Here is a 20,350-nt window from a genome sequence, read left to right as displayed (position 1 = left end):
CACAGAATACAAAAGTTAAGGCCTCCGAAGACGACAGAGCAGGACGGAGTGATGTAAACACAAAGGTTGGGTGGTTAGAAAGTCTCCAAATAACTCGGCTGTGTATGTGTGTGTGTGTGTGTGTGTGTGTGTGTGTGTGTGGTGTGTGTGTGTTGAGGTGACATCAGCGGGAGCAACAAGTACAGAAGAGGAAAAATAAATAAACAGTTGCAGCTTGGAGACGACGACACATGACAAGGCACGGTGAACCCATACACGCATGCACGCATACACACACACACACACACACACACACACACACACACACACACACACACACACACACACACACACACACACACACACACACACACATAGTCACAGACAGACTTTAAAATGGTAGCTGCCACCATCAGCTTCACTGGTCCCAGTTCACTAAGACACATCATCACCAGTTCACAGTGTAAGGCATCAGACACAGTCGGAGGGGCTTATTGCACGACAACACAGGGTGTGTGTGTGTGTGTGTGTGTGTGTGTGTGTGTGTGTGTGTGTGTGTGTGTGTGGGTCGGGGTGTGGGGGGCGTCACAGCGCCATCTTCTGGTCCGTGCACGTGAGACAGGCTGTGTGCTGCTGAACATCTTGCTCGGCAAAATAAACGGCCCAATATAATTTTTTCAGCAGGAGGAGACGAGGAGCAGCTGCAGCTCCTCCGTCTCCTCCTCCTCCTCCTGCTCCTCCTCCTCCTCCTCCTCCTCATCTGCCCTCCTCGGCCGAGCGCGTCTCCGACTTGAGGCGCACGAACTCCTTGGCCACCTCGTCACCGGAGCGCTGCGACAGGATGCGCACGGCGGTGAGGCCCGTGTCGTCCATGTGCACGCGCTCGCCCAGCGGGCACCAGCAGGTGCAGCTGCCGCGCGCCGCCACCTCGCGCAGCTGCAGCACGGCCACGCCCACCAGCCGGTCGGCGCGGCCGAAGCAGTAGTCCTTGACGCTCAGCTGCAGCTCGTAGCTCTCGAAGGCCTCCTGCTTGCCGAGAGCGCTGGAGGGGGGAGGGGAAACACACGAGAAACACGCATGACAGCCATAAATACAATTTAAAAAGACAAAACCAAAAGAACAGTCAACCCCTGTGTACTGTGTTGTGTTAGGGCAGGCATGGGCAAACTATGGCCCGTGGGCCACATGCAGCCAGCTAAGCCTTTTAATCCGGCCCGCCGAACTTAAAGAAATGATATTAAGTCATAAAATAACTGCATTTCATACATTTTTCAGTGTTTCAATAAAGAGATAAATACCGTGGGGCTTCAAAGACACTGATTTTGTTCTAACACTTTTGGTAATTTTCAATTAACATGAAAGCAACACGTTTTCTAAACATCCCATGATATATTTTTTCCTCCTATGAGGTGGGTCACCAAAACACTCCATCCATCTGCTGCTGCTCCGGCCCCCTCGGTCACATTTTACAACCCGTTGTGGCCCCACCAGTCAAAAAGTTTGCCCACCTCTGTGTTTGGGATTTGGTTTTTGTGGCATTGATTTTGTGGTGACTGCAGGTGGCTGGAAATTGTTTTTTAAACCGGGCGTTCAGATCTCGCGTCCTCAGCACTTACAATTGGAAGCTCTCGCCGAACTTGGGCGACCAGCTGTTGTTCTTGGACTTGGTCTGGAACTTGCGCTTCTTGTCGGCCAGGTGAGGCCCGATCATCGCCACCTCCACGAAGGGCCGGAACATTCCGGACGTTTGCCACTTGAGGTCGCTGGCGCCGATCACTGAGGGGGGGGCGGGCGGCAGGCAGGTGCAGGTCAGGTGGCGATCATCCCGGCGACCATTGTGTGTGTGTGTGTGTGTGTGTGTGTGACCGACTGACCTTTGACGGACACTTTGCGCTCGCCGCTGCCGGGCTGAGTGTGCAGCTGCATGTGGACGGTGACCTCGCCGATGGGGTGCTCCACACCAGAACCTGGAGCAGGAACCAGAGAACGCAGAGTCAGGTGGTTCTGGTATCGATCGGACCGATACCTGTTTTTATTACAAATATCTGTACACTGTCACATTGTTGTTAGCTTTATATTTTTGGGCTCCTACCTCTGCAGGGCTGACTCTTCTCATTGGGGGTCAACCTGATTCCCTTCCCATGATGCACTGGGACAGGAGGAGAGAGACAAGGGCGTGAGCGAAAGAAGCGACAGAGGGGTCGACGTGAAGGGCCAGCAGGTCTGCCCCCTGCTGGTGGCGGCCGGGCCTCACCCTGAGCGTGCTGCGAGGCCACGAAGGTCTTGATGAGCGTGTCGGTGGACTGCGTGTAGAGCGAGAGGGCGTGGCGCAGCGACGACAGCTCGGCGCTGCGCTCCAGGAACGCCTTCTTCAGCCCGTTGCCGCCGGCGTGGAAGTATTGCTGGACGGGAAACACAATCCGAGACGCAACGTTACAGGACCCGCCCCCTTGGTGGCGGCCGGGAAGGCATTCCCCCCCCCGGGGTCACAGCATGCGACTCTGCTGCCGCGGTGGCGGCTGAAAGCCCCGAAGGAGCAGCAGGTGGAACCGACCTTGATGGTGTCCAGCGCCACGTCCATGACGGCGCACTGCCGCGGCGACAGGCTGCGGGCGTCGCCGGCCATGTGGTCCTGCAAACACAGCAGGTTCCAAGTTGGAGAGCGGAGCGGCAAAAACCACGAGGGTTCAAAGTTCACGGTGTAAAAAATAAATAAATAAATAATAACAATGAAAAAAAAGTGTGATACCTTCAGCTTGGAGAGCTGGCCGAGCTCCTTGGCAGCCGACAGAATTTGGGCTCCCTGAGGAAAACACAGGGAGTAATTAAAGATTTGAAAAAATATTTTTAAAAATATGACGTATTAATAAAATGTTAAAGAAAATTTAAAATTAAATATATATATGTATGTATACGTGTATACATACATATATATAAATATAAAATATATACATATATGCACACACACACACACATACATACATACATACATACATACATACATACATACATACATACATACATACATACATACATACATACATACATACATATATATATATATATATATATATATATATATATATATATATATATATATATATATGTATATATACATACACATATATACATACATATATACACATATATACAGAAACACACACATCTATATATATATCACAACACAGCTGATCTGAGGCCTACAAAGGTGTCGTGTCCCTGCGGCAGGACGATGGTCTTCTCCAGGCTGCTCATCACCATCCTCCACAGCTCCTTCAGCACGCGCTTCAGCACCGTCTTCTCACACACGGCGGCAAACAGCGTCAGTCTGCCGTGACAAACAGGAAAAAAAAAGAAACAGAAAGACGAGCGATTGATTTTTGGAGGCGCTGTTGGATCGGAACCTGCAGCCTCTGGGTGTAAAACTGGCTGGAGAGGAAGTCAAGGTGCGAGGGTGGGGTCGAGGGTCGGGCGGGGTTCTCCCCTACTCACTTTCCATCCAGGAAGTCCATGAGCGGCCGCAGCATGTTGTCCGAGTCGGCCTCCACCTGGTTCTTGGTGTTGGCGTTGAGCGGCCCCTTGATCTGGGACAGCAGCGCCCCCATCTGACGCATGCACTCGCTGAGACGAGTCTGGAAGCTGCGGAGAAGGAAAAAAACACCACCCACGGCGGCAATGTGTTGGCATGCCGCACACTAATGTGTGTGTGTGTGTGTGTGTGTGTGTGTGTGTGTGCGAGTGTGTGTGTCTGAGTGTCGCAGCCAAACCTGCTGCCAAACGTGCTGCTGAGTTCGTCCAGGACGTTGTTGAGCTTCACCTGCAGGTTGTTCAGCAGGTCGCTGGCCTCCGAGTCCATCTGAGCGCACCACACACACACACACACACACACACACACACACACACACACACACACACAAAAGATTCAACAGGTTTGCTTGGTAAAACTCCAGAGTGGAAGGAGATCTTTAGAGGGGGTCTCGCCCACCCCACCCCACCCCCCTACTCCTACCCCCCATCCCCGCAATCTCCCCCATCCCCGCACAACCACTGCAGGAAGGAACACACAGGCAGGTGGCGCTGCTCCGCTCAGCTGCACCAGCTGCCAAAACACGACAGCTGACGGCACGACTTCCGCACCTCGCCAGCGGAAGGCGCTAACACCAGGGCAAGAGGGGGGAGGGGTGGGGGGGGGCAGAAGACGCCCGGACCACCTACCGTCTCTCCAGGTGCCTCCACCTGCACATGGTGGGTTTGTTTTTGTGTTTTTGTTTTGGTTTTTTTTAGAAGAAAGGAAAGAGAGATTGAAAAGAAAAAGTTACGACAATTTGGAAGAAAATGTTCCAGCTCTGCTGCTGCTGCTGCGGTGGCACCCACCTTCTCTTCCATGGCCTTTTTTTTTGGCAATAAAGAAAAGAAGAGCAGAAACAAGTCAAAAGAGAGGGAACAAAAAAAGGGAGCGTGGCTTGAGGTGAGGAGCGAGGCAGGGAGGAGGGGCAACGACAGACACCAGGTCTGAGGGTCACAGCTGGAGGCACGACAAGGTCAAAACCCACAAACCTCCTCCTTCTCCTCCTGCTGCTCCTCCTTCTCCTCCTCCTCCTCCTGCTGCTGCTCCTCCTCTTCGCTCTCCTCAAACTGGGAGGCGGCGCGGAAGAAGAAACGACACAAAGGTCAAGCAGGGCACCCAAAAAACAAACATCGACTCCCTCCGAGTCCCGACTGAACTACTTCCTCGGTGGTATATGCATGCAGCACCGTGTGTGTATGCATATACCGCAAAAAAAAACTTGCCTGCCAGGCTAGCTTTCTACCGAGGCGCTAAAGAAACAAGAAAGGGAGGGGGGGAAGGAGGGAGGGAGGGAGGGGAGAAAAAGATCAATAAAATGACAAGTCATGTTTTTAACTTGAAGACTGTGTAGTGTTGCCAACTTTCATTCAGAAACACCTTCCGCAGTGCCCGGGGCCATGACCATCACCGGCCAGTGGCACGCTAGGTAGTTCATAACTGAAAATATTGTTTCAAAAAAAGTATATGGTTCACACAGTTTGAACTGCTTTGTTCCCAATAGACATTAGAAATAATAAATTGTATTCAATTGTTTCAATTGAAGCACGCAGCGCACTCTATGCAAGACACGCAGCGAGTACGCAGCTGTTGTGAATGGGTTGCGCAGTGGTCTTGCCTGCAGCTACGTAGATTACGATTTTTTAACGTAATAGAAAACGAACGTGAGTTTGCTGGTGGATTTTTTTCCCAAAATTATACAGTAGAAATGGACATGTGAGGTATCATTGTAAAGCCTAGGAGCTCTACTATCACAATCAGTTGACATATTTCACGGGAAATGGCAAAGTTGTTAAAAAAAAAAAAAAACTTTAAGATGGAATCGAAACCTAAAAAGCACCGCGGCAAATGTAGTGCCAAATTCAGCGTCGTCCCTAATGCCATGCAAGTCTATGAGGGTCAAAAGTCAATTTTGTCCTAGAGACATGGGGCCACTTGGGGGGGGGGGGTCTAAAAACAAAATACCACTTACAGCTTCTACCGCTGCTAATCGGAGCCAATCGGTACGCAGTTTGGCTAGGCTAACCGCTAAACACGCGACAGGCTATTCATCGATTAGCACTCCCCCTCCCCAGGATTGGTGGCAGCCTGCCGTCCAATCAGAGGAGCAACAGCAGAGGGAATTCATGACTCATGATGATGACATTGGCACTGACCACACCCACTTCCTCCTCCACCACTTCTTCATCTCGCTTGAGTGAAGAGCTAAAACTCCCCTGCAGCTACGCTAACACAGAGTCGGTCTGCACGACAACACAGGACCTAACTGATCTACGGATCAACGCGGGGGGGAAAAAAAATCAGAATGTGATCCCACAAAAACTAGACAAACTTTTTAAAGGTCCGGTGTGTTAGGCTTGATTCATGATTCTGCCCATAAATACGTTCAAACACCTTCTCATGCAATTTTTTTTTTTTTTTTTATCTTTACAACTTTCTACACTGCAGATAGATAATGCAAGATATATGTAAATATGCAGCAAAGAAAAACAATGTCAAACTGCAATGTCAATAGTCATGAGAATGAAAGAAAAGGCATTAAATTGATAGGGTGTCCAAACTTTTGACTGGTAGTGTATGTATGAGAATATCTTGCTGCCATCTTGCGCCACCATTTTTTGTGGAAGCCCGCTTGACAGAGAGCGAAACATGAAACACGCCATCAGTTGGGCTACCTTTAAATTCTGGGTTTCCTTAAAAATTTTACACACTGGACCTTTAAAACTGGAGGCATTAAAGCAACCACAAGACGTTCTAACAACGTTGCCCCTCGTCCTCCCGGCTGAAACATCAAACTGGGCAACTTCCTTCAGGTGGACCTGAAACCTGTCAGCGGGTGACTGATCTAAACGCCGTGCTGCCCCTACAGCAGCAGCCACACCTACCCGCGCCTCCTCCGTGGCCACCTGCGCAGCAACGGACACACAAGCACAAGTCAACAGCCAGGAAGGAAGTGGTGGTGGGAAAGAGGCTTTTTTTTATTATCATTTATTTATTAAAAAAAATCAAACACAAAAACAACAACAACAACAACAAAACCCACACAGGTTACTCTTCATGGCGCTCACGCTCACCTGTTTGGCTCCCATGGACTCAAACATCTTCTCCAGCTGGATCCGCAACTGCTGCACGTTGTTCATCAGGACGCACGGCTGACACACACACACACACACACACACACACACACACACACACACACACACACACACACACACACAGGAATCATCAGAGTTATTTTACTATGAATCATGATTTTTAATTATACTTTTCTTACGATAATTTTTTTCAATTATTTATAAGGTTTTTTATAATTTTACTTTATAATAATAATAACAATAATAATAATTATATTTTATATATTAATATAATATAATTGATCAATATAATATAATATTATATTATTTGAAAAAGAGGGTTTGCCACCTTGACCTGTAGATTACAGGAAAATCTAAATCTCAGACCATGCTCACAACTCTGCTCTTCTGCTTCAGGTTTCAAACTCACAATCTTCTCTTTGTCCACGTACGAAGGGAAGCTCTTGGTCAGGATGGCGCTGTACTGCAGCAGGACCTTGGCGATGGTCTGGCAGGGAGATAGAGGGGGGACAAAGGTCATAGGCCTGTGGGATTAAGTGGGGGTGGGGGTGTGGGGGGGGGGGGGGTTGCTCGGCAGCGGCGCTCACCCTGGAGAAGCGGCGGCTGTACTGGGCTGTGACCTTGGGGTCGGGGCACTCCAGCTTCCTGATGATCTCGAAGCTCTGGTTGAGCTGCGTGAAGATGTCGACCACGGAGCAGGAGAAGAGGGCGTGCTCGGACGTCTGCTGGAACTGAGGCGGGGAGGAGGGCAAGGAGGAGCGGGGGGGAGGAAAGGGAAGAGGAGTAGGAGGAGGAAGAAAAGAAGGAAGGGAAGGTGGTAGAAGAGGAGGAGGCGGCGGTGGGGGAAGAGAGAGAAAAAAAAGGGAGTGAGGCAACTGTCGACAGTCCATAACAACTAATGTAAGTCAGAAGGTCGTTGGTCTCCTCACTCCGTCCTTCTTGTCCCTCTCCAGCGCTCCGTGCATGAACTCCATGGAAACGTCCTCGTTCTCGTCCAGCCACTGCAGCACGAACTGGAGGAACCAGCTGCGGGGAAACCAGCCCAGAACGTCACATTCACTTTGCATCTGTCAGCCTCCAACCAAGCAATTCTTGCAAACATCGCTCAAACACCATGCGATTTGCACGTATAGATGTCATTTCCCTGACTGCCAGCAGAGGGAGAATCTGCTTTCAATTTAATATCCCACTGAGCAAAAACGGAAGAAACCAAGAGACTTGACAGTGTTTTTTGGTGAATCAGATGCAGCTCCGGCTTCACATTGTTGTTGTTTTTTTTCCATCAAAGTCCATCTCAGGCAGGTGGTGAGCCTGCTGCTGATCTAACAGGGTTTTTGTTTGTTTGATTTGTCTTCAGAAACAAAGATAAAAAGATGCTTTGTTTTGGTTTAGTTTGCTCTCGGGCGCCCCCGACTGGACGTCCCAGTCCGAGACCGGAGTCGCTGGAGCCACTTACGAGGGGTAGTCCGGGACGGCGGCCCTGAAGGCGGGCAAGTCCTTGACGTACTCGTTGTAGAGCCACTTGACCTTGAAGTGCAAGTTCATGTACTCGGTGCTCTTGCACAGCCGGTGCTTCTCGTGCTCTGCAAGCACAACAAGACAGAGTAACGGGTTAGAGGGTTTGTTTTTAGGACGAGGAGGGGGGGTTCGGAAGGGTTTGAAGGGGGAGACTCACCCTCCATGCCGTACTTCATGTCCTGAGCAAACAGAGTCCACATGACCTCTGCCGACACCTTACCCACGTTCAGCTCCTGGGGGAACCTGAGGAGGAGGGTGGGAGGAGGAGATTAGAGGAGAAAGGGGGAGGAGCCAGCGGGGTGAGAGTGGGAGGGGCCGGCTGCTCACTGGTTGAGGACGGGTGTGTAGGAGTTGCGGTCCTCCTCGATGATGGACACGATCAGCATGATGAGTTTAGGCCAGAAGTCCAGGTTCTTGACGCTGGGGCCCTGCTCCTCCAGGGGAACCTCCTCCTTGTTCTGGTGGGTGTAGAGGGGAAGAGGTCAGAGGTCAAGTTAAGCTCCGCCCCTCTCCCTCAACCCACCCAGAGGGCGCCGGACTCACCGTGTCGGCCGGCTGGTACTGCCGGCTGTAGAGCTCGTGGTTGTTGTTGAAGACGTAGTGGTAGGTGGAGTTGAGGCAGGCCTTGACGCAGTCCCGCACCACCTGGCTGGCCCTGGGCGGAGACTGCAGCTCCTGGACCTGCAGCGCCACACAAAGGCAGGCGCTCACACGCAAGCACAGGGGGAGGGGGCGATGGTGGTGGCGGTCAAACTCTCACCTTCATCCTGAAGAAGGTGATGCTGGTCAGAAGGTCCACAGTGGACTTGAGGTCCTGCAGCCGGTCTTTGTTGCTGGCAGGGAAGTGGTTCTGCAGGGGGGACAGAGTGGTGGCGGTCAGACAACCCACTGACTTCAAGTATTAGATGAATGCAGTGAGTATCCAAATGGATACAATGATTTCTTTTTTTTATTTTTTTTTTTTTAAGTGAAAACAGGTGAAAACTGAGATGTTGATTTATTTTATTATCAGGGGTCAAAAAAGAAAGACGGAGGAGGAAATTTCACCCGGTAGGTCGACAGGTCGATGCGCAGAGAGTTGTGCAGCTGGTCCAGAAGCTTGACGAAGCGTTCTTTCTGCAGGGTGGACAGACAGACAGTAAATCACACAGTCAGTCAGTCAGACAGACAGACAGACAGACAGTCGGTCAGTCCTCTGAGTTGTGCCTCTACAAACCCCAAAGTTGGAGGCGGCGAAGCGGTCGGAGGCAGAGACGTTGGTGGAGGCGGTGGTGTGGGCGTAGAAGGCGTTGATGTTGGCCAGCAGGGTGCTCATCACGGCCGGGACGCCGGGACACATGTACTTGGAAGACAGACAGGCAAAGTGCCTGACGGACAGATAGACAGACAGACAGGAGGCTTCAGAAGACCGGCTTCAGACTCAGAGGCCGTCGGCTGAAACTCGTTTGGTTCCGCCCCCTAAAAATCAAAAAGACCTCTGGCGGTGTGAGATCCGGCCCGCGGGACTCACGTCATGGCCTGGTAGATGGACTCGATGCCGTAGCGCATGGCGAACTCGTCGGCGATCTCCTGCGCCACGTCGTCAAAGTAGACCTTCCAGCCGTCGTCTCCGCGGGCCTCGGGGATCCGGACGGCGCCCTGACCCAGCAGGTCGGTGGAGTGGTGGAACAGGTTCTGCAGCGGGACGGAGCAGGTGCATTACGGTTTCCCCACCCGGGTTCTCCACCACAATGGCAACGACAACGGCAACAATAACGACAACGAGAAAAATAACGACAACGACGGAAAAGACAACAACAACAACAACAACAATAACAACAACACAAATAACAACAACGACAACAATAACAACAAAAACGGCAGCTCTGATCTGGGCACCTCGTGCAGGCAGGTGTACTGCACGTGATAGGCCGCCACTTTCTCCTCTCCCTTGATCTCCACGTTGATCTGCAGGCGAATGGCACCCGACACGGCCGACTTGTCCGTCCTTTTCTCTGCACACACACACACACACACACACACACACACACACACACACACACACACACACACACACACACACACACACACACACACACACAAAAACACAGCCATGATTACATGCTGGAGGAGGACCAGCATCATTAACAGGCTGGAAAGGTCGGTGTGTCTGGGAATCCATGGGTGTCATGTGACAGGAAAAGGAAAAAAACAACAACAAAAAAACTGACCCAGGTTGTACCAGACGTCCATCTCGCCGCTCAGCGTCCGCACCTCGATGATGCTCTGGCCCAGGAAGTCGTCCGACTCCCTCTTCAGACGCTGCTTCACTCGAGACTTGATGTCATCATCCTCGTCCCACACACGGACTTTGATCCGGTCGGAGGAGTTGTGGCACTCACTGTGCTCGCCAGGAGAAAGGATGGAAGAGGGAAAGAAAAAGAAGAAGAAGAACAAGGTGAAGATCAAAGAGAAGAGACGGTGGAAAAGATATTTGGTGGAGGAAGAGGAAGGTGGAGGTCTCAAGGTCTCACTCACAAGTGAAACTTCTCCTCCCAGACTGGATTAAGATTCCCGTAAATGGTCTTGGTCCTCTTCCTGGTCTTGCCCACCTGGACGGTGACGTAGGGGTCGCTGGACCCAGTCTTGTCCTTCGCCTGAAGCCCTTGAGCACAAACCACTGGGGGGGAGAGGGGGGGTGGGGACAGCGAGAACAGCGGGTTAGCGCCTCTGATCTGGAAGCTCCTCTTCGACCCGCCGTGGAGGAGCACCAGTCGTCAACGATCACTACCTGTGATGGTGATCTTGGCCGACCACTTGGAGGTGCCATCCAGGACGCTCTGCTTGATGGTCTTCATGTGCTGGCTGTGGATGGCCTTGCTAATGACAAAGACCTCGCGGATGAGCTCAAAGATCTCCGGCTTGTTCCTCTCCCGGATCTTCATCCTGTCCTTCATGGCCATGATGATGTTCTGCGTGCGGTCCTCGGCGCCGTGCTTGGAGCTCTTCTCCGCGGCACCTGGAAGCAAAAGCAAACAAGGAAACACTGAGAAATGTGAAGCGGCGGCGATGGTGGCAGCAGTGGGTGGAAAGGTGCTCACGCTGTAGACAGTCGGCGTTGAGCAGCTCCTGGCACTTTTCGTGGCACTTAACGCCGCACTCGGAGCAGCGCATGCCCTGGCGAGCGATGCCCCACAGGAGCCCCTCGCACTCGTAGCAGTAGGTGGGCGTGGAGGCCGTCCACACTTCAAAGTTGTGCGGCGTGGTGCAGGATATAGGGTAGATGAGGGCCTGGAGGGTCTTCTTGTAGACATGGTTCTTCTGCAGAAGGAGGAGGAGGGAAAACACGGCTGAGTGATCCGGTGTCCACCCTGTACCACATGATCAGTCCGGCATCCCCACGCCCACACCATGCTTATAAATGATTGGCCATCTACCAACTGACGTGACTAATAATAAGGTTCCGCGTTCAACTCAAACACTGGGACATTGCAAACAGCGAGTGCAAATGTCGACAGCAACGGGTCCGTACCAGTTCCTCGTCTTTGATGGAGGACCGGGCAGCCATGGCGGAGGCAATCCCCGCCTTCCTGGCTTGGACGAGCGACTGGACACACAACACAGATGGGAGAGAGAGAGAAAAAGAGTTGCAGGGTCAGTGCCTGCTGGCCAGAGAGACAACCCACAACCACGCACCAGGCACCAGGCACTAGGTACCAGGCAACAGGAACCAGGCAGCAGGCAACAGGCACCAGGTACCGGGTACCAGGTACAAGGCAGCAGGTACCAGGAACTTTGTACCAGTTACCAGGCACTAGCCACCAGTTAACAGGCACCAGGTACCAGGCACACTGCCAGCCACAAGGAACGGGTGCGGTTAGGAAGCTAGAGGAGGAGGTGGGTGGGTGCTCAGGTGGGCAGGGCTTTGGGAGGTGAGTAGGGTTACAATCTCAGTCAATCAGGGAAGAAGGTGTTAGTTTGTTGCCCCGAAAGGATGAAGCCACACCCACATTAATACACTCGAGATGCTGCCGAGACCTTTAGGCAGGTTTGTGTGGGAGAGTTAGTCGTCCATCTGTTCATGACTCAGGAGCTCCAGGGATTTCTTTTTTTTAATGCATATGCACGTTACGGTTTGATCCAAGTATAAGAAGCCGTGACCCAGAGGACGCATGCATAAGCTTTGAGCCGCTGATAGTTGCCTGCTACTGCCGTTTTCATTTCTATCCCCACTTGTTTTTCAACTAGAGGAGGAATAAAATGGGGGTTGCGGGTAGGAAGGTGGAGGATGGGGAGAGGGGAGGGGCAGCTGGGTTCCGCTGACTTACCATCGCCTGATCAGGGAGGAGAGTGAGTGCGTTCAAGAGAGTTGTCGGAAATGTTTTTTTGGGGGGTTTTGAGAGAGGAGGGAGAGAGAGGTTAGCAGTCTGACTGGAGGTCGTCTTGACCCACATCCCACAGCGTAAAAAAAGACAGCTGGTATCTCTCCAACTGAGAGCATAGACACACACACACATATATATAATATACATAAATACATACATATATATATATATATATATATATATATATATATACATACATATATATATATATATATATATATATATATATATATATACATATATATATATATATATATATATATATATATTTATATACATATATGTATATATATATATATATATATATATATATACATACACATATATATACATATATATATACATACACACATATAAATATGTATATATGTATATATATATATATATACATACACATATATATATGTATATATATATATATATATATATATGTATACATATATATGTGTATATATTTATATATATATATATATGTGTGTTTGTGTATGTATAAATATATATATATATATACATACATATATACATCCATATATATACATATATACATCCATATATATATACATATATGCATACATATTGATAGAGAGACAGATATATATACACACACATGAATCCATCACTGTGAACTACGGCTTGTAGAAGAACAAGACTACCACTGACCACGTCGCTGACCAGAGCCAGCGGCTTCTTCTTGCGCAGGTCCGGCATGCTGTCGATTCCATACAGACCGGATCCACCGCTGGGGGAACAGAAAAAAAGAAAAACCTCAAAAACAATCAATCAATCAAACAATCCATCAAAAATAATAAAACAAAGATATGCAGGGTTGATGACTCACCCTGGTTTGAGCCAGGCCTGTCTGGCGTTTGGTTCCTCATCTCGGACCTGCAAGAGTGGTGCAGCTTAAAGACTCAGACGGAGGACAGGTTTGGTTTGGTTGAGTTCAACCCCTCCTAGGTCTCTTAGCATTAAGAGTGGAATAATCCTAAAGTGCTAAACTACACACCGGTTTCACGTTTCCCAGATAGTGGTTGAGGATTAAAGACGACAAGATCTAATGAAATGTATATATATAGCAAACAATGACAAAATATGACACAGAGCACACACGCACGAAAGAAAATTGCATTATTCAAATTCAGCACATTCAAAACACGGAGAAGTGATGAAGAAAACAAAACAATAAAACACTGGCAACAATCACAAGCACCAGAAACGTTTTCTCATCAAGTGACCTGAATCTCTTCTCTCCAACACTCTGCAAAGAAAAACAAAACAAAAAACAAATTTGGTAACAATATTTGGTTTAAAGAGACAAATATTTTTAAATGCTACCCAGGCAAACGAAACTAATCTATGAGTCCTGCGAGTTTGGCTCACACATTAGCTGCACAAATAAGCGTGTCTCATAAAACATTCTGTTCAATACCTGCAATGAATTCATCTCGACACCAGGAGCTCTGGGAGCTTTGGGAGCACTGGGAGCACTGGGAGCTCTGGGAGCCCTGAGAATCCTGTGCAGACCTGGACAGTCTCTGACGTATTTGCCTTTTTTCCCTGAGAATTCGCTGGAAGTTGGCGATCCGCTCACGGTGCCCAGCATCACTGGGCCGCATGGGACTCGACTGGTCCAGGGCCTGGTTCTCACTGATGGGACTCAGTCGCACGTCGTCTGCGCTGGGCTCTGCTGACCAGGGAGGGTCTCCAGATGGAGACTCTCCTTTCTGCTCTGGAGTCCCGATAGGAGAGCAGGAGGCAGTGGGAAGGTCCAGAGGTTCTAGTGGAGACCCTTGAGCGATGGAGGACGGCACGCGATCAGCTGTTGACGAGCAGACTGAATCCTGGGTGTCTTTCAGATCCGCTTCTTCTTCATTCGGATCCTTCACACTCTCCTGCATCGAGGCCATGGCGGTTGATCTAAAATCTTGGACGGCATCATCGAGAGGCTCAGTTGCCTCCAGTTTCTTTAGAGCTCCTTTCAACGCTGAGCGGAACGTGAGCATGGCCTTGCTGAAGGTTGTCGTGTCAAAACCAGCGTCAGGCAGCAGATCAGCACCAGTGGGATCTGTTTTTTTAGTCAACAGGGGGTCCTGAGCATCATCCCTGGAGGACGAGCTGGGCTCCATCCAGTTCCTGTCCAAGCTGTGAGCAGAGCCCAGCAAATTAGCGTCCCTCCAAGAAGAAAAGCGGTTGCCTTCTGGCTCCACGCAGTCCGACACCAGCATCTCAGAACCACTCAGACCTCCGCAGCATTGATCCAGACCGGCATGTATGGTGTGGTAGCCAGAACTGCCTGAGCGCGGGAAGTTTGGAGAATGGCGGGACCTAAAATCTGCCTCTTCTGGTGGGACTCTGGGGAGACCACAGTCCACTGGACCAGAGAAACCAAAAGGTGTGGTGCCGTAGGGCACAAACAGAGACCAATCCAGACGCTCTGAATTTTTCTCTAATCCTGGCGTGCAGCCTTCAGCTTCTCCAGTGGCCCACCTGTTCCACAAATCTGGACGGATCTGAAGCTCCTCTGAGCCAACGTCCTCCTCGCTCCAACCTCCATCAAACAAAGGCCATGCATCGGCCTCGGACAGACAACTTGCCACTGGGCTGAGACACGACGAAAAGGAACTGGTGCTCTGGCCAAAGCCCGGTTGGTTTTTAAGCACCGTGCAGCATGAGTGCCGTTCCTCTGTCCAAAGGTTCGTCTCCGGGTCGTGTTGGTTGGCTCGCTCGCTCAACGGCAGAGGTACCTGGTAGACGTACTGGTGTTTGGGGGACATACAAGACGGCAGAAATCCTGCACAAGGCGAGGTGACGGCATTCTGCCGACCTAGACTTCCTCTTCTGGTGTGGCCTGCTTGAGGGGCAGGACCAGGGAGAGGTGCAGCCGAAGCTCCACAGTAAAGTTCTTCTATCTCGCTGAGAACAGTGTCCACGCAATAAGACGCCTCGTCCACTGAGCCGCGCACCGATGTCAGGTACTGCCTCAGGTCAGAGATCTCTTCCTGGATCTTGTTGATGCCTTTCAGCTCTTTCAAGAGGTGTTCCACAAGGTAACCAGAGCCCCCTCTGGTAGTCCCCTCTTCTTCTTCTTCTTCTTCATTATCATCATCATCATCCAAAATCTGCTCATTATGTTTGGGTAAAGAATTTTCTACAACCTCATCAACGCTTTCCGGGTTGCAAGTAGCTGTGCTGCTACTCTGGGACCAGGACCCAAGACTGTCAGTGCTGTCCACCTGTGAGAGTCTGTGAGGATGGTAATCTTCTGGCAGGCACGCCGGCGGTTCTCTGTGGTGGAGGCTTTGCTCTGCGGCAACTGATGTCTTCTGTGGATCTCCATTTGTAGGCGACGTCGGTTCACAACTGTAATGCTCCCGTTGACCGACGCGTCCTGAGGGGAACATCCCTGAGACTGTGCAACGCTGAGCAGCCGTGCCTGACACCAAAATCCAACTCTCAGAGACTCGTCCTCAAAGGAAAAGGAGCCAACAGAAAATCCTCAAAAGACCAAACCTTCTGTATCCATTCTAAAATGCTGGGCTCAAAAAACAGCGTCAAATCTGTACTCTGACTTCAATGTGAGAGGCTCGCCTGTGCACTGAACACAGTGCAGCTGCACGTCTCAGCAATTAGGAGGCTTTGACGAGGCAGCACAGCAATTAGGTGACGGGTCAATTCTGTTGTTTTTTTTGTTCGCTTTTTTTGAAACTCCCACACCAGCTGCACACAGTTAGCTTTGAGCTGCTGCTTCTCTGCCCGCTGAAATACAATATAAACTGATCTAATGTTTCAAAGTGACGCGATTGGTTTATTAATTAACGTATTGTTGCCAGCAACAACGAAAGACAGATTATATTTTCCAATTTCTACTGGTACGTCACTTTTTTTTTTTTTTACCAACATCCAGTAGGCAGGTTTATATACATAAGTGTGTGTGTATTCATGTATATATATAATATGATACGATATAATATAAAATAATATAATATAATATAATATAATATAATATAAGATAAGATATTTGTACATTTTTGCCACTGCTAGCAGATGAAAAAATATTTATAAACATGATCCAGCAGAATGGTGGACGACTGCATTCTCATTAAAAACACAATCACTCACACCAGAACCAGCTATTAAGTGTAATTACGGGTCACTGAGGCAATGACTCGTGTGAGAGGCAAAGTGACGTGTGAAGAGGAAACAGCCTGTGAAAAGAGTCGCAGTCAGACTCCGTGAGTCGCGCAATTTGTCATTAGTAACTCGGTATAACTATGGTACAGTATATTTTGCCGCCGCACACTTGATATCTGATGAATGGCAGGTGGTGATATCCTGAGTGAAAGATGTGCTCACTGTCGCCACCAGGAGAGAACAACGCAGGTTTCTCCCTAAAGCACATTCCTGGTATGAAGTATTATGGTACAACGTGCTCCTACTATTTGTCTTGCACATCTCGTGGCTTAATCGGAGACCACCAGGGAGGAGAACTCAACCAACGTTGCAGGTGTTGTTGTTGTTGCATTGCTGTTGTTTTTTTTATTGCTCACCTCCCGCAGCTGAACCTGCACTTTGTTGATGGCCTTCAACCAGCGAACTCTGGAGGGGTTAAAAGGTAATGGCTGTCCGTCATCGTAGAACCTTGAGACACATGGAACACAGAGGAGGAAATCTCTGTCTTTACACACCAGAGCACGCCTTCCTTATTTTTCAATTTCAAGGAAACACGTTTTCTTACCTTTGGCGTTTTAGTGAGCTTTTCTCTGGCGGAGCGCCGTTTTTCAGGCCCCTCAAGGTGTCTGGGGACAGTTCGCAGACCTCCCTCTCGCCATCGGTGAACTGGCCGTTGGCAGCCAGGTGGCCGTAGGTGCGCAGCGGCTGCCCAGTGGAAGACGGATGAAGACCCGTGCTGTGGTAGGAGTGGTAGGACTCCTCCAGCTCGGAGCCTCCGGCGCTCTCCTGGCCAGTTTCGCTCAGCTGTGAGCTGCTTTGGCTGAGGTTCCCCGAGGAGCCAAAGCGACTACTGTCTGCAGGGCTATAACGTTGACAGAGTGGGAAGAAGAGAATCAAGAATCAATTTTAGAAAACATCTTTTAATATAGTCAGTAACTTTGCAGATACAACTAGCCCATTAAAGCCATTTAACCTCAATAAACCTCGTCTAGGCATTATTTAGAATCGTAGGACGAACTAAACCACTAGCAAGTAAACTTCGGGGTTGCCATCTATACAACAAAATTACCCTCCCCCCAAAAGGCCCAACCTTTCAAGGATGCTGTTGCATGTTGAAAATAATGGAAAGGTGAAGATGTATGTTAATGCAATAGCATGTACGTTTCACAATCAAAAGGTATTTTTCCCCGTCCAATGCATTTAGATCTGAAAACCCTGGCCAATGCGTTTAGCTGTTATTAAGAAGGCTAAAGTGAGAGATTATTTTTCTACCATGACTGTAAACACAAAAAGCAGACCACGGTTAGTCTGATCAAATTCAAAAATTTGCAAAATGCACACTCAACAGGAATTGTTTGATTGCGTTTAATTTAGCATTTCTTCCAAATTTGAATTCAGTAGTAAACTGCAGAGAATCTTTTGTTTAAAGAGAATTTGCTTGTTTCCATTTAAAACAAGACTGGTCATCATGTCACCTCACAACTGATACTATGACAGAATTCCATATTTAAACAAAATGCACAATATTTCTAATGTTGGCTTGAGGCGTGCTTGTATCTGAATCAATTAATCAAAACTGTATTTCATCAGCTACAGCTATTATATCTAAAGAGTTATGAAGGGGAAAAAATGTCCATTTTGTTTTGGAATTCTGTTTTAACTGAAAAAGGAGGGGTTACGGATGATGCTATGACAAATAGAACCTACATCAGAGAGCACAGAAAGTGACAAACACAAGCTTAGACACTAAATTATGACAACAAGGACGGGTGGACTGCAGAGCTGGACAGGGAATACACTTTTGGTCAAAGTCAATGCATCATAAATGGAGGGAAATGCCATTTATTATGCTTTTACTAGCCTTTTTTCATTCAAAAGCTCCTTCTTGGACTGGTTGTCCAGCTGCACTCCAGAGGCAGAACCTGCAACTGGGGGTGTTTCTACAACCTTCTCCTCCTCCTCTGAGGTCTGGGATGCTGAAGGATCTACTTCAGGAGTGGAGATGTAAATCTGGGGGTTTGTGATACCTTCTGTGGAACCTACCGCTTCAGTTTTTTGCTCATCAGATGCTGAAGCTTTTTGTACAGTGTGTGTTTGGCCACTTGGTGGCTTGCTAGTTTTGGGCTGTGACGTTACGACTGGGGCAGCTTGTGGCTTGGGTGCCTGCCAAGGAAAACTTATTTTTGTGCCGAATAATGAAGGGACAGATGGCTCTTGGTTTCCAGTAACAGGTTTTTCCTCTTGAAAAAGGCCACCTGAGAGAGTTTTTAGGCCCGATAACAGACCACTGCCCACTTCGGTCTGCGGTGTAGATGAAGCAGCTGATGGCATTGCGGATGACAGTAGAGATCCAAGAGATTTTCCTGCGTCGCTTTGTGTCGGTATGAAACCAAACAGAGACTTTGGTTGTGTTGGCTCTGCATTGTTGGAAGGAAGATTAACTGAGGGAGAAACATTAGTACCAGGACCTTGGCCTGCCGGTGGAACGGACTGGTCAACCTCTTTGCACTCAGGGTCGTTTTTAATAACCAGGGGCTTCTCTTGTACTGTCTCCTCTTCCACTTTCTTCGTCTCATCTATCCTATGATCGAGACTGGATGCAGAGCCGGCCGAGAGAGAAGGGGTTTCCAGAGAAACTGCCTCAGATGCCATCGTACTACAAGCTGCAGGACTGCCTGAAAGGTTTTGATTTTTAAACGGGGGAACTGGATCGACGTTTGTGTTTGTGCTCGTCTCAGTGGCAGTCACAGATGTTTTGGGTGACTGTGCTTCAGTTTTGCTCTCTGGTTGTGAGGTCGTGCTAGGAGCTGGCTTGGGCTCAGATGGGGTAGGTTCAGGTGGCTTGAACTGTTTTCCTAAACCTCCAAATAATGATCCACCTAAGCCACCAAGTACTGATGCTCCGGTCTGTGTTCCTTCAGCCTGAGCAGTACCACCTCCAAACATTCCTCCAAGTAAAGAACCACCAGGCTGTGTTGGAGTTGCTACAGACCCTCCAAACATACCACCTAGTAATGACCCACCAGCTTGGGGACCTGACGTTTTTGCTGTGGGTCCTCCTCCAAACATCCCACCTAGTATTGAGCCTCCAGTGGCAGGCGCAGTGGGTGAAGGACCAGACTGCGGAGCCGACCCCTTAAACAATCCTCCCAGTAATGACTGCCCTGTCTGTGGAGCTGCTGTCTCTGTGTTAGCCCCTCCAAAAATACCCCCAAACAGTGATGTGCCAGCTTGGTTAGAAGTAGCTTGAGATGTTGTTCCACCCAATCCAAAGAGTGTGGTCTTCGGTTGTTGCTGCTGACCATCATTTGACGCAGTGGGTGGTTTGAAAAGTGATGAAACAAAGCCTGTAACTGCGTCTGCTGCCGAGTCAATGACAGGTTTCTCTGGTTCTGGAGACTTTTGTTGTTCCGGGACTACAGCACTTTCTGTCTCTTGAGGACCAAGAGATTCCTGTTCTTCTTTAGGCGCCAGCTCAGCACTCAAAAGCTCTGGTTTTGCAAGTCGTTCTGTTTCAGAACAAATGTCAGATTGTGTGGACGGGACGTCATTAGCTAAAGCTATTGTTTTATCAACTTTTTGTGACACAACATCAAAATCAGTTTTGGGCACATTTTCCTCAAGCAACTGAGCTTCACCATCTGTCTTATCACATCCTT

The 20,350-nt window shown here is 49.2% G+C and overlaps 2 protein-coding genes across 3 annotated transcripts in view; both read right to left on the bottom strand.

Moving 5' to 3' along the window:
* Positions 1 to 267: 267 nt before the first annotated feature.
* unc13bb (unc-13 homolog Bb (C. elegans)) overlaps positions 268 to 20,350 on the bottom strand; it is a 40,834-nt gene continuing 20,751 nt past the window's right edge. For both annotated transcript variants that reach the window (XM_076029038.1, XM_076029039.1), the window contains 32 exons: positions 17,257 to 17,553; positions 17,069 to 17,159; positions 13,360 to 13,406; positions 13,182 to 13,260; positions 11,669 to 11,743; positions 11,238 to 11,457; positions 10,928 to 11,155; positions 10,675 to 10,816; positions 10,368 to 10,537; positions 10,036 to 10,151; positions 9,668 to 9,831; positions 9,374 to 9,524; positions 9,205 to 9,273; positions 8,918 to 9,007; positions 8,701 to 8,838; positions 8,485 to 8,615; positions 8,315 to 8,400; positions 8,096 to 8,222; positions 7,569 to 7,665; positions 7,227 to 7,370; positions 7,049 to 7,126; positions 6,619 to 6,696; positions 3,747 to 3,835; positions 3,472 to 3,618; positions 3,184 to 3,307; positions 2,729 to 2,782; positions 2,534 to 2,611; positions 2,234 to 2,381; positions 2,072 to 2,128; positions 1,854 to 1,946; positions 1,596 to 1,755; positions 268 to 1,021 (listed from right to left, as the gene is read on the bottom strand). In XM_076029038.1, the coding sequence (XP_075885153.1) occupies positions 736 to 1,021; positions 1,596 to 1,755; positions 1,854 to 1,946; positions 2,072 to 2,128; positions 2,234 to 2,381; positions 2,534 to 2,611; positions 2,729 to 2,782; positions 3,184 to 3,307; positions 3,472 to 3,618; positions 3,747 to 3,835; positions 6,619 to 6,696; positions 7,049 to 7,126; positions 7,227 to 7,370; positions 7,569 to 7,665; positions 8,096 to 8,222; positions 8,315 to 8,400; positions 8,485 to 8,615; positions 8,701 to 8,838; positions 8,918 to 9,007; positions 9,205 to 9,273; positions 9,374 to 9,524; positions 9,668 to 9,831; positions 10,036 to 10,151; positions 10,368 to 10,537; positions 10,675 to 10,816; positions 10,928 to 11,155; positions 11,238 to 11,457; positions 11,669 to 11,743; positions 13,182 to 13,260; positions 13,360 to 13,406; positions 17,069 to 17,159; positions 17,257 to 17,553 (4,054 nt within the window). In that variant the 3' untranslated portion in view covers positions 268 to 735. The remainder of the gene's footprint in view (positions 1,022 to 1,595; positions 1,756 to 1,853; positions 1,947 to 2,071; positions 2,129 to 2,233; positions 2,382 to 2,533; positions 2,612 to 2,728; positions 2,783 to 3,183; positions 3,308 to 3,471; positions 3,619 to 3,746; positions 3,836 to 6,618; positions 6,697 to 7,048; positions 7,127 to 7,226; positions 7,371 to 7,568; positions 7,666 to 8,095; positions 8,223 to 8,314; positions 8,401 to 8,484; positions 8,616 to 8,700; positions 8,839 to 8,917; positions 9,008 to 9,204; positions 9,274 to 9,373; positions 9,525 to 9,667; positions 9,832 to 10,035; positions 10,152 to 10,367; positions 10,538 to 10,674; positions 10,817 to 10,927; positions 11,156 to 11,237; positions 11,458 to 11,668; positions 11,744 to 13,181; positions 13,261 to 13,359; positions 13,407 to 17,068; positions 17,160 to 17,256; positions 17,554 to 20,350) is intronic.
* Positions 13,763 to 16,018, bottom strand: LOC142890185 (uncharacterized). Its single transcript, XM_076029040.1, has one exon. It carries the CDS (start codon positions 15,920 to 15,922, stop codon positions 13,928 to 13,930), a length of 1,995 nt encoding a protein of 664 aa, XP_075885155.1. The 5' UTR covers positions 15,923 to 16,018; the 3' UTR covers positions 13,763 to 13,927.

The sequence above is a fragment of the Nelusetta ayraudi genome, unplaced genomic scaffold (assembly GCF_046127955.1).
Source record: "Nelusetta ayraudi isolate G7.1 ecotype Tasmania unplaced genomic scaffold, CSIRO-AGI_Nayr_v1 ptg000026l, whole genome shotgun sequence".
In the NCBI taxonomy this organism is placed as follows: Eukaryota; Metazoa; Chordata; class Actinopteri; order Tetraodontiformes; family Monacanthidae; genus Nelusetta; species Nelusetta ayraudi.
This window is presented reverse-complemented; position numbering and strand designations above follow the sequence as displayed.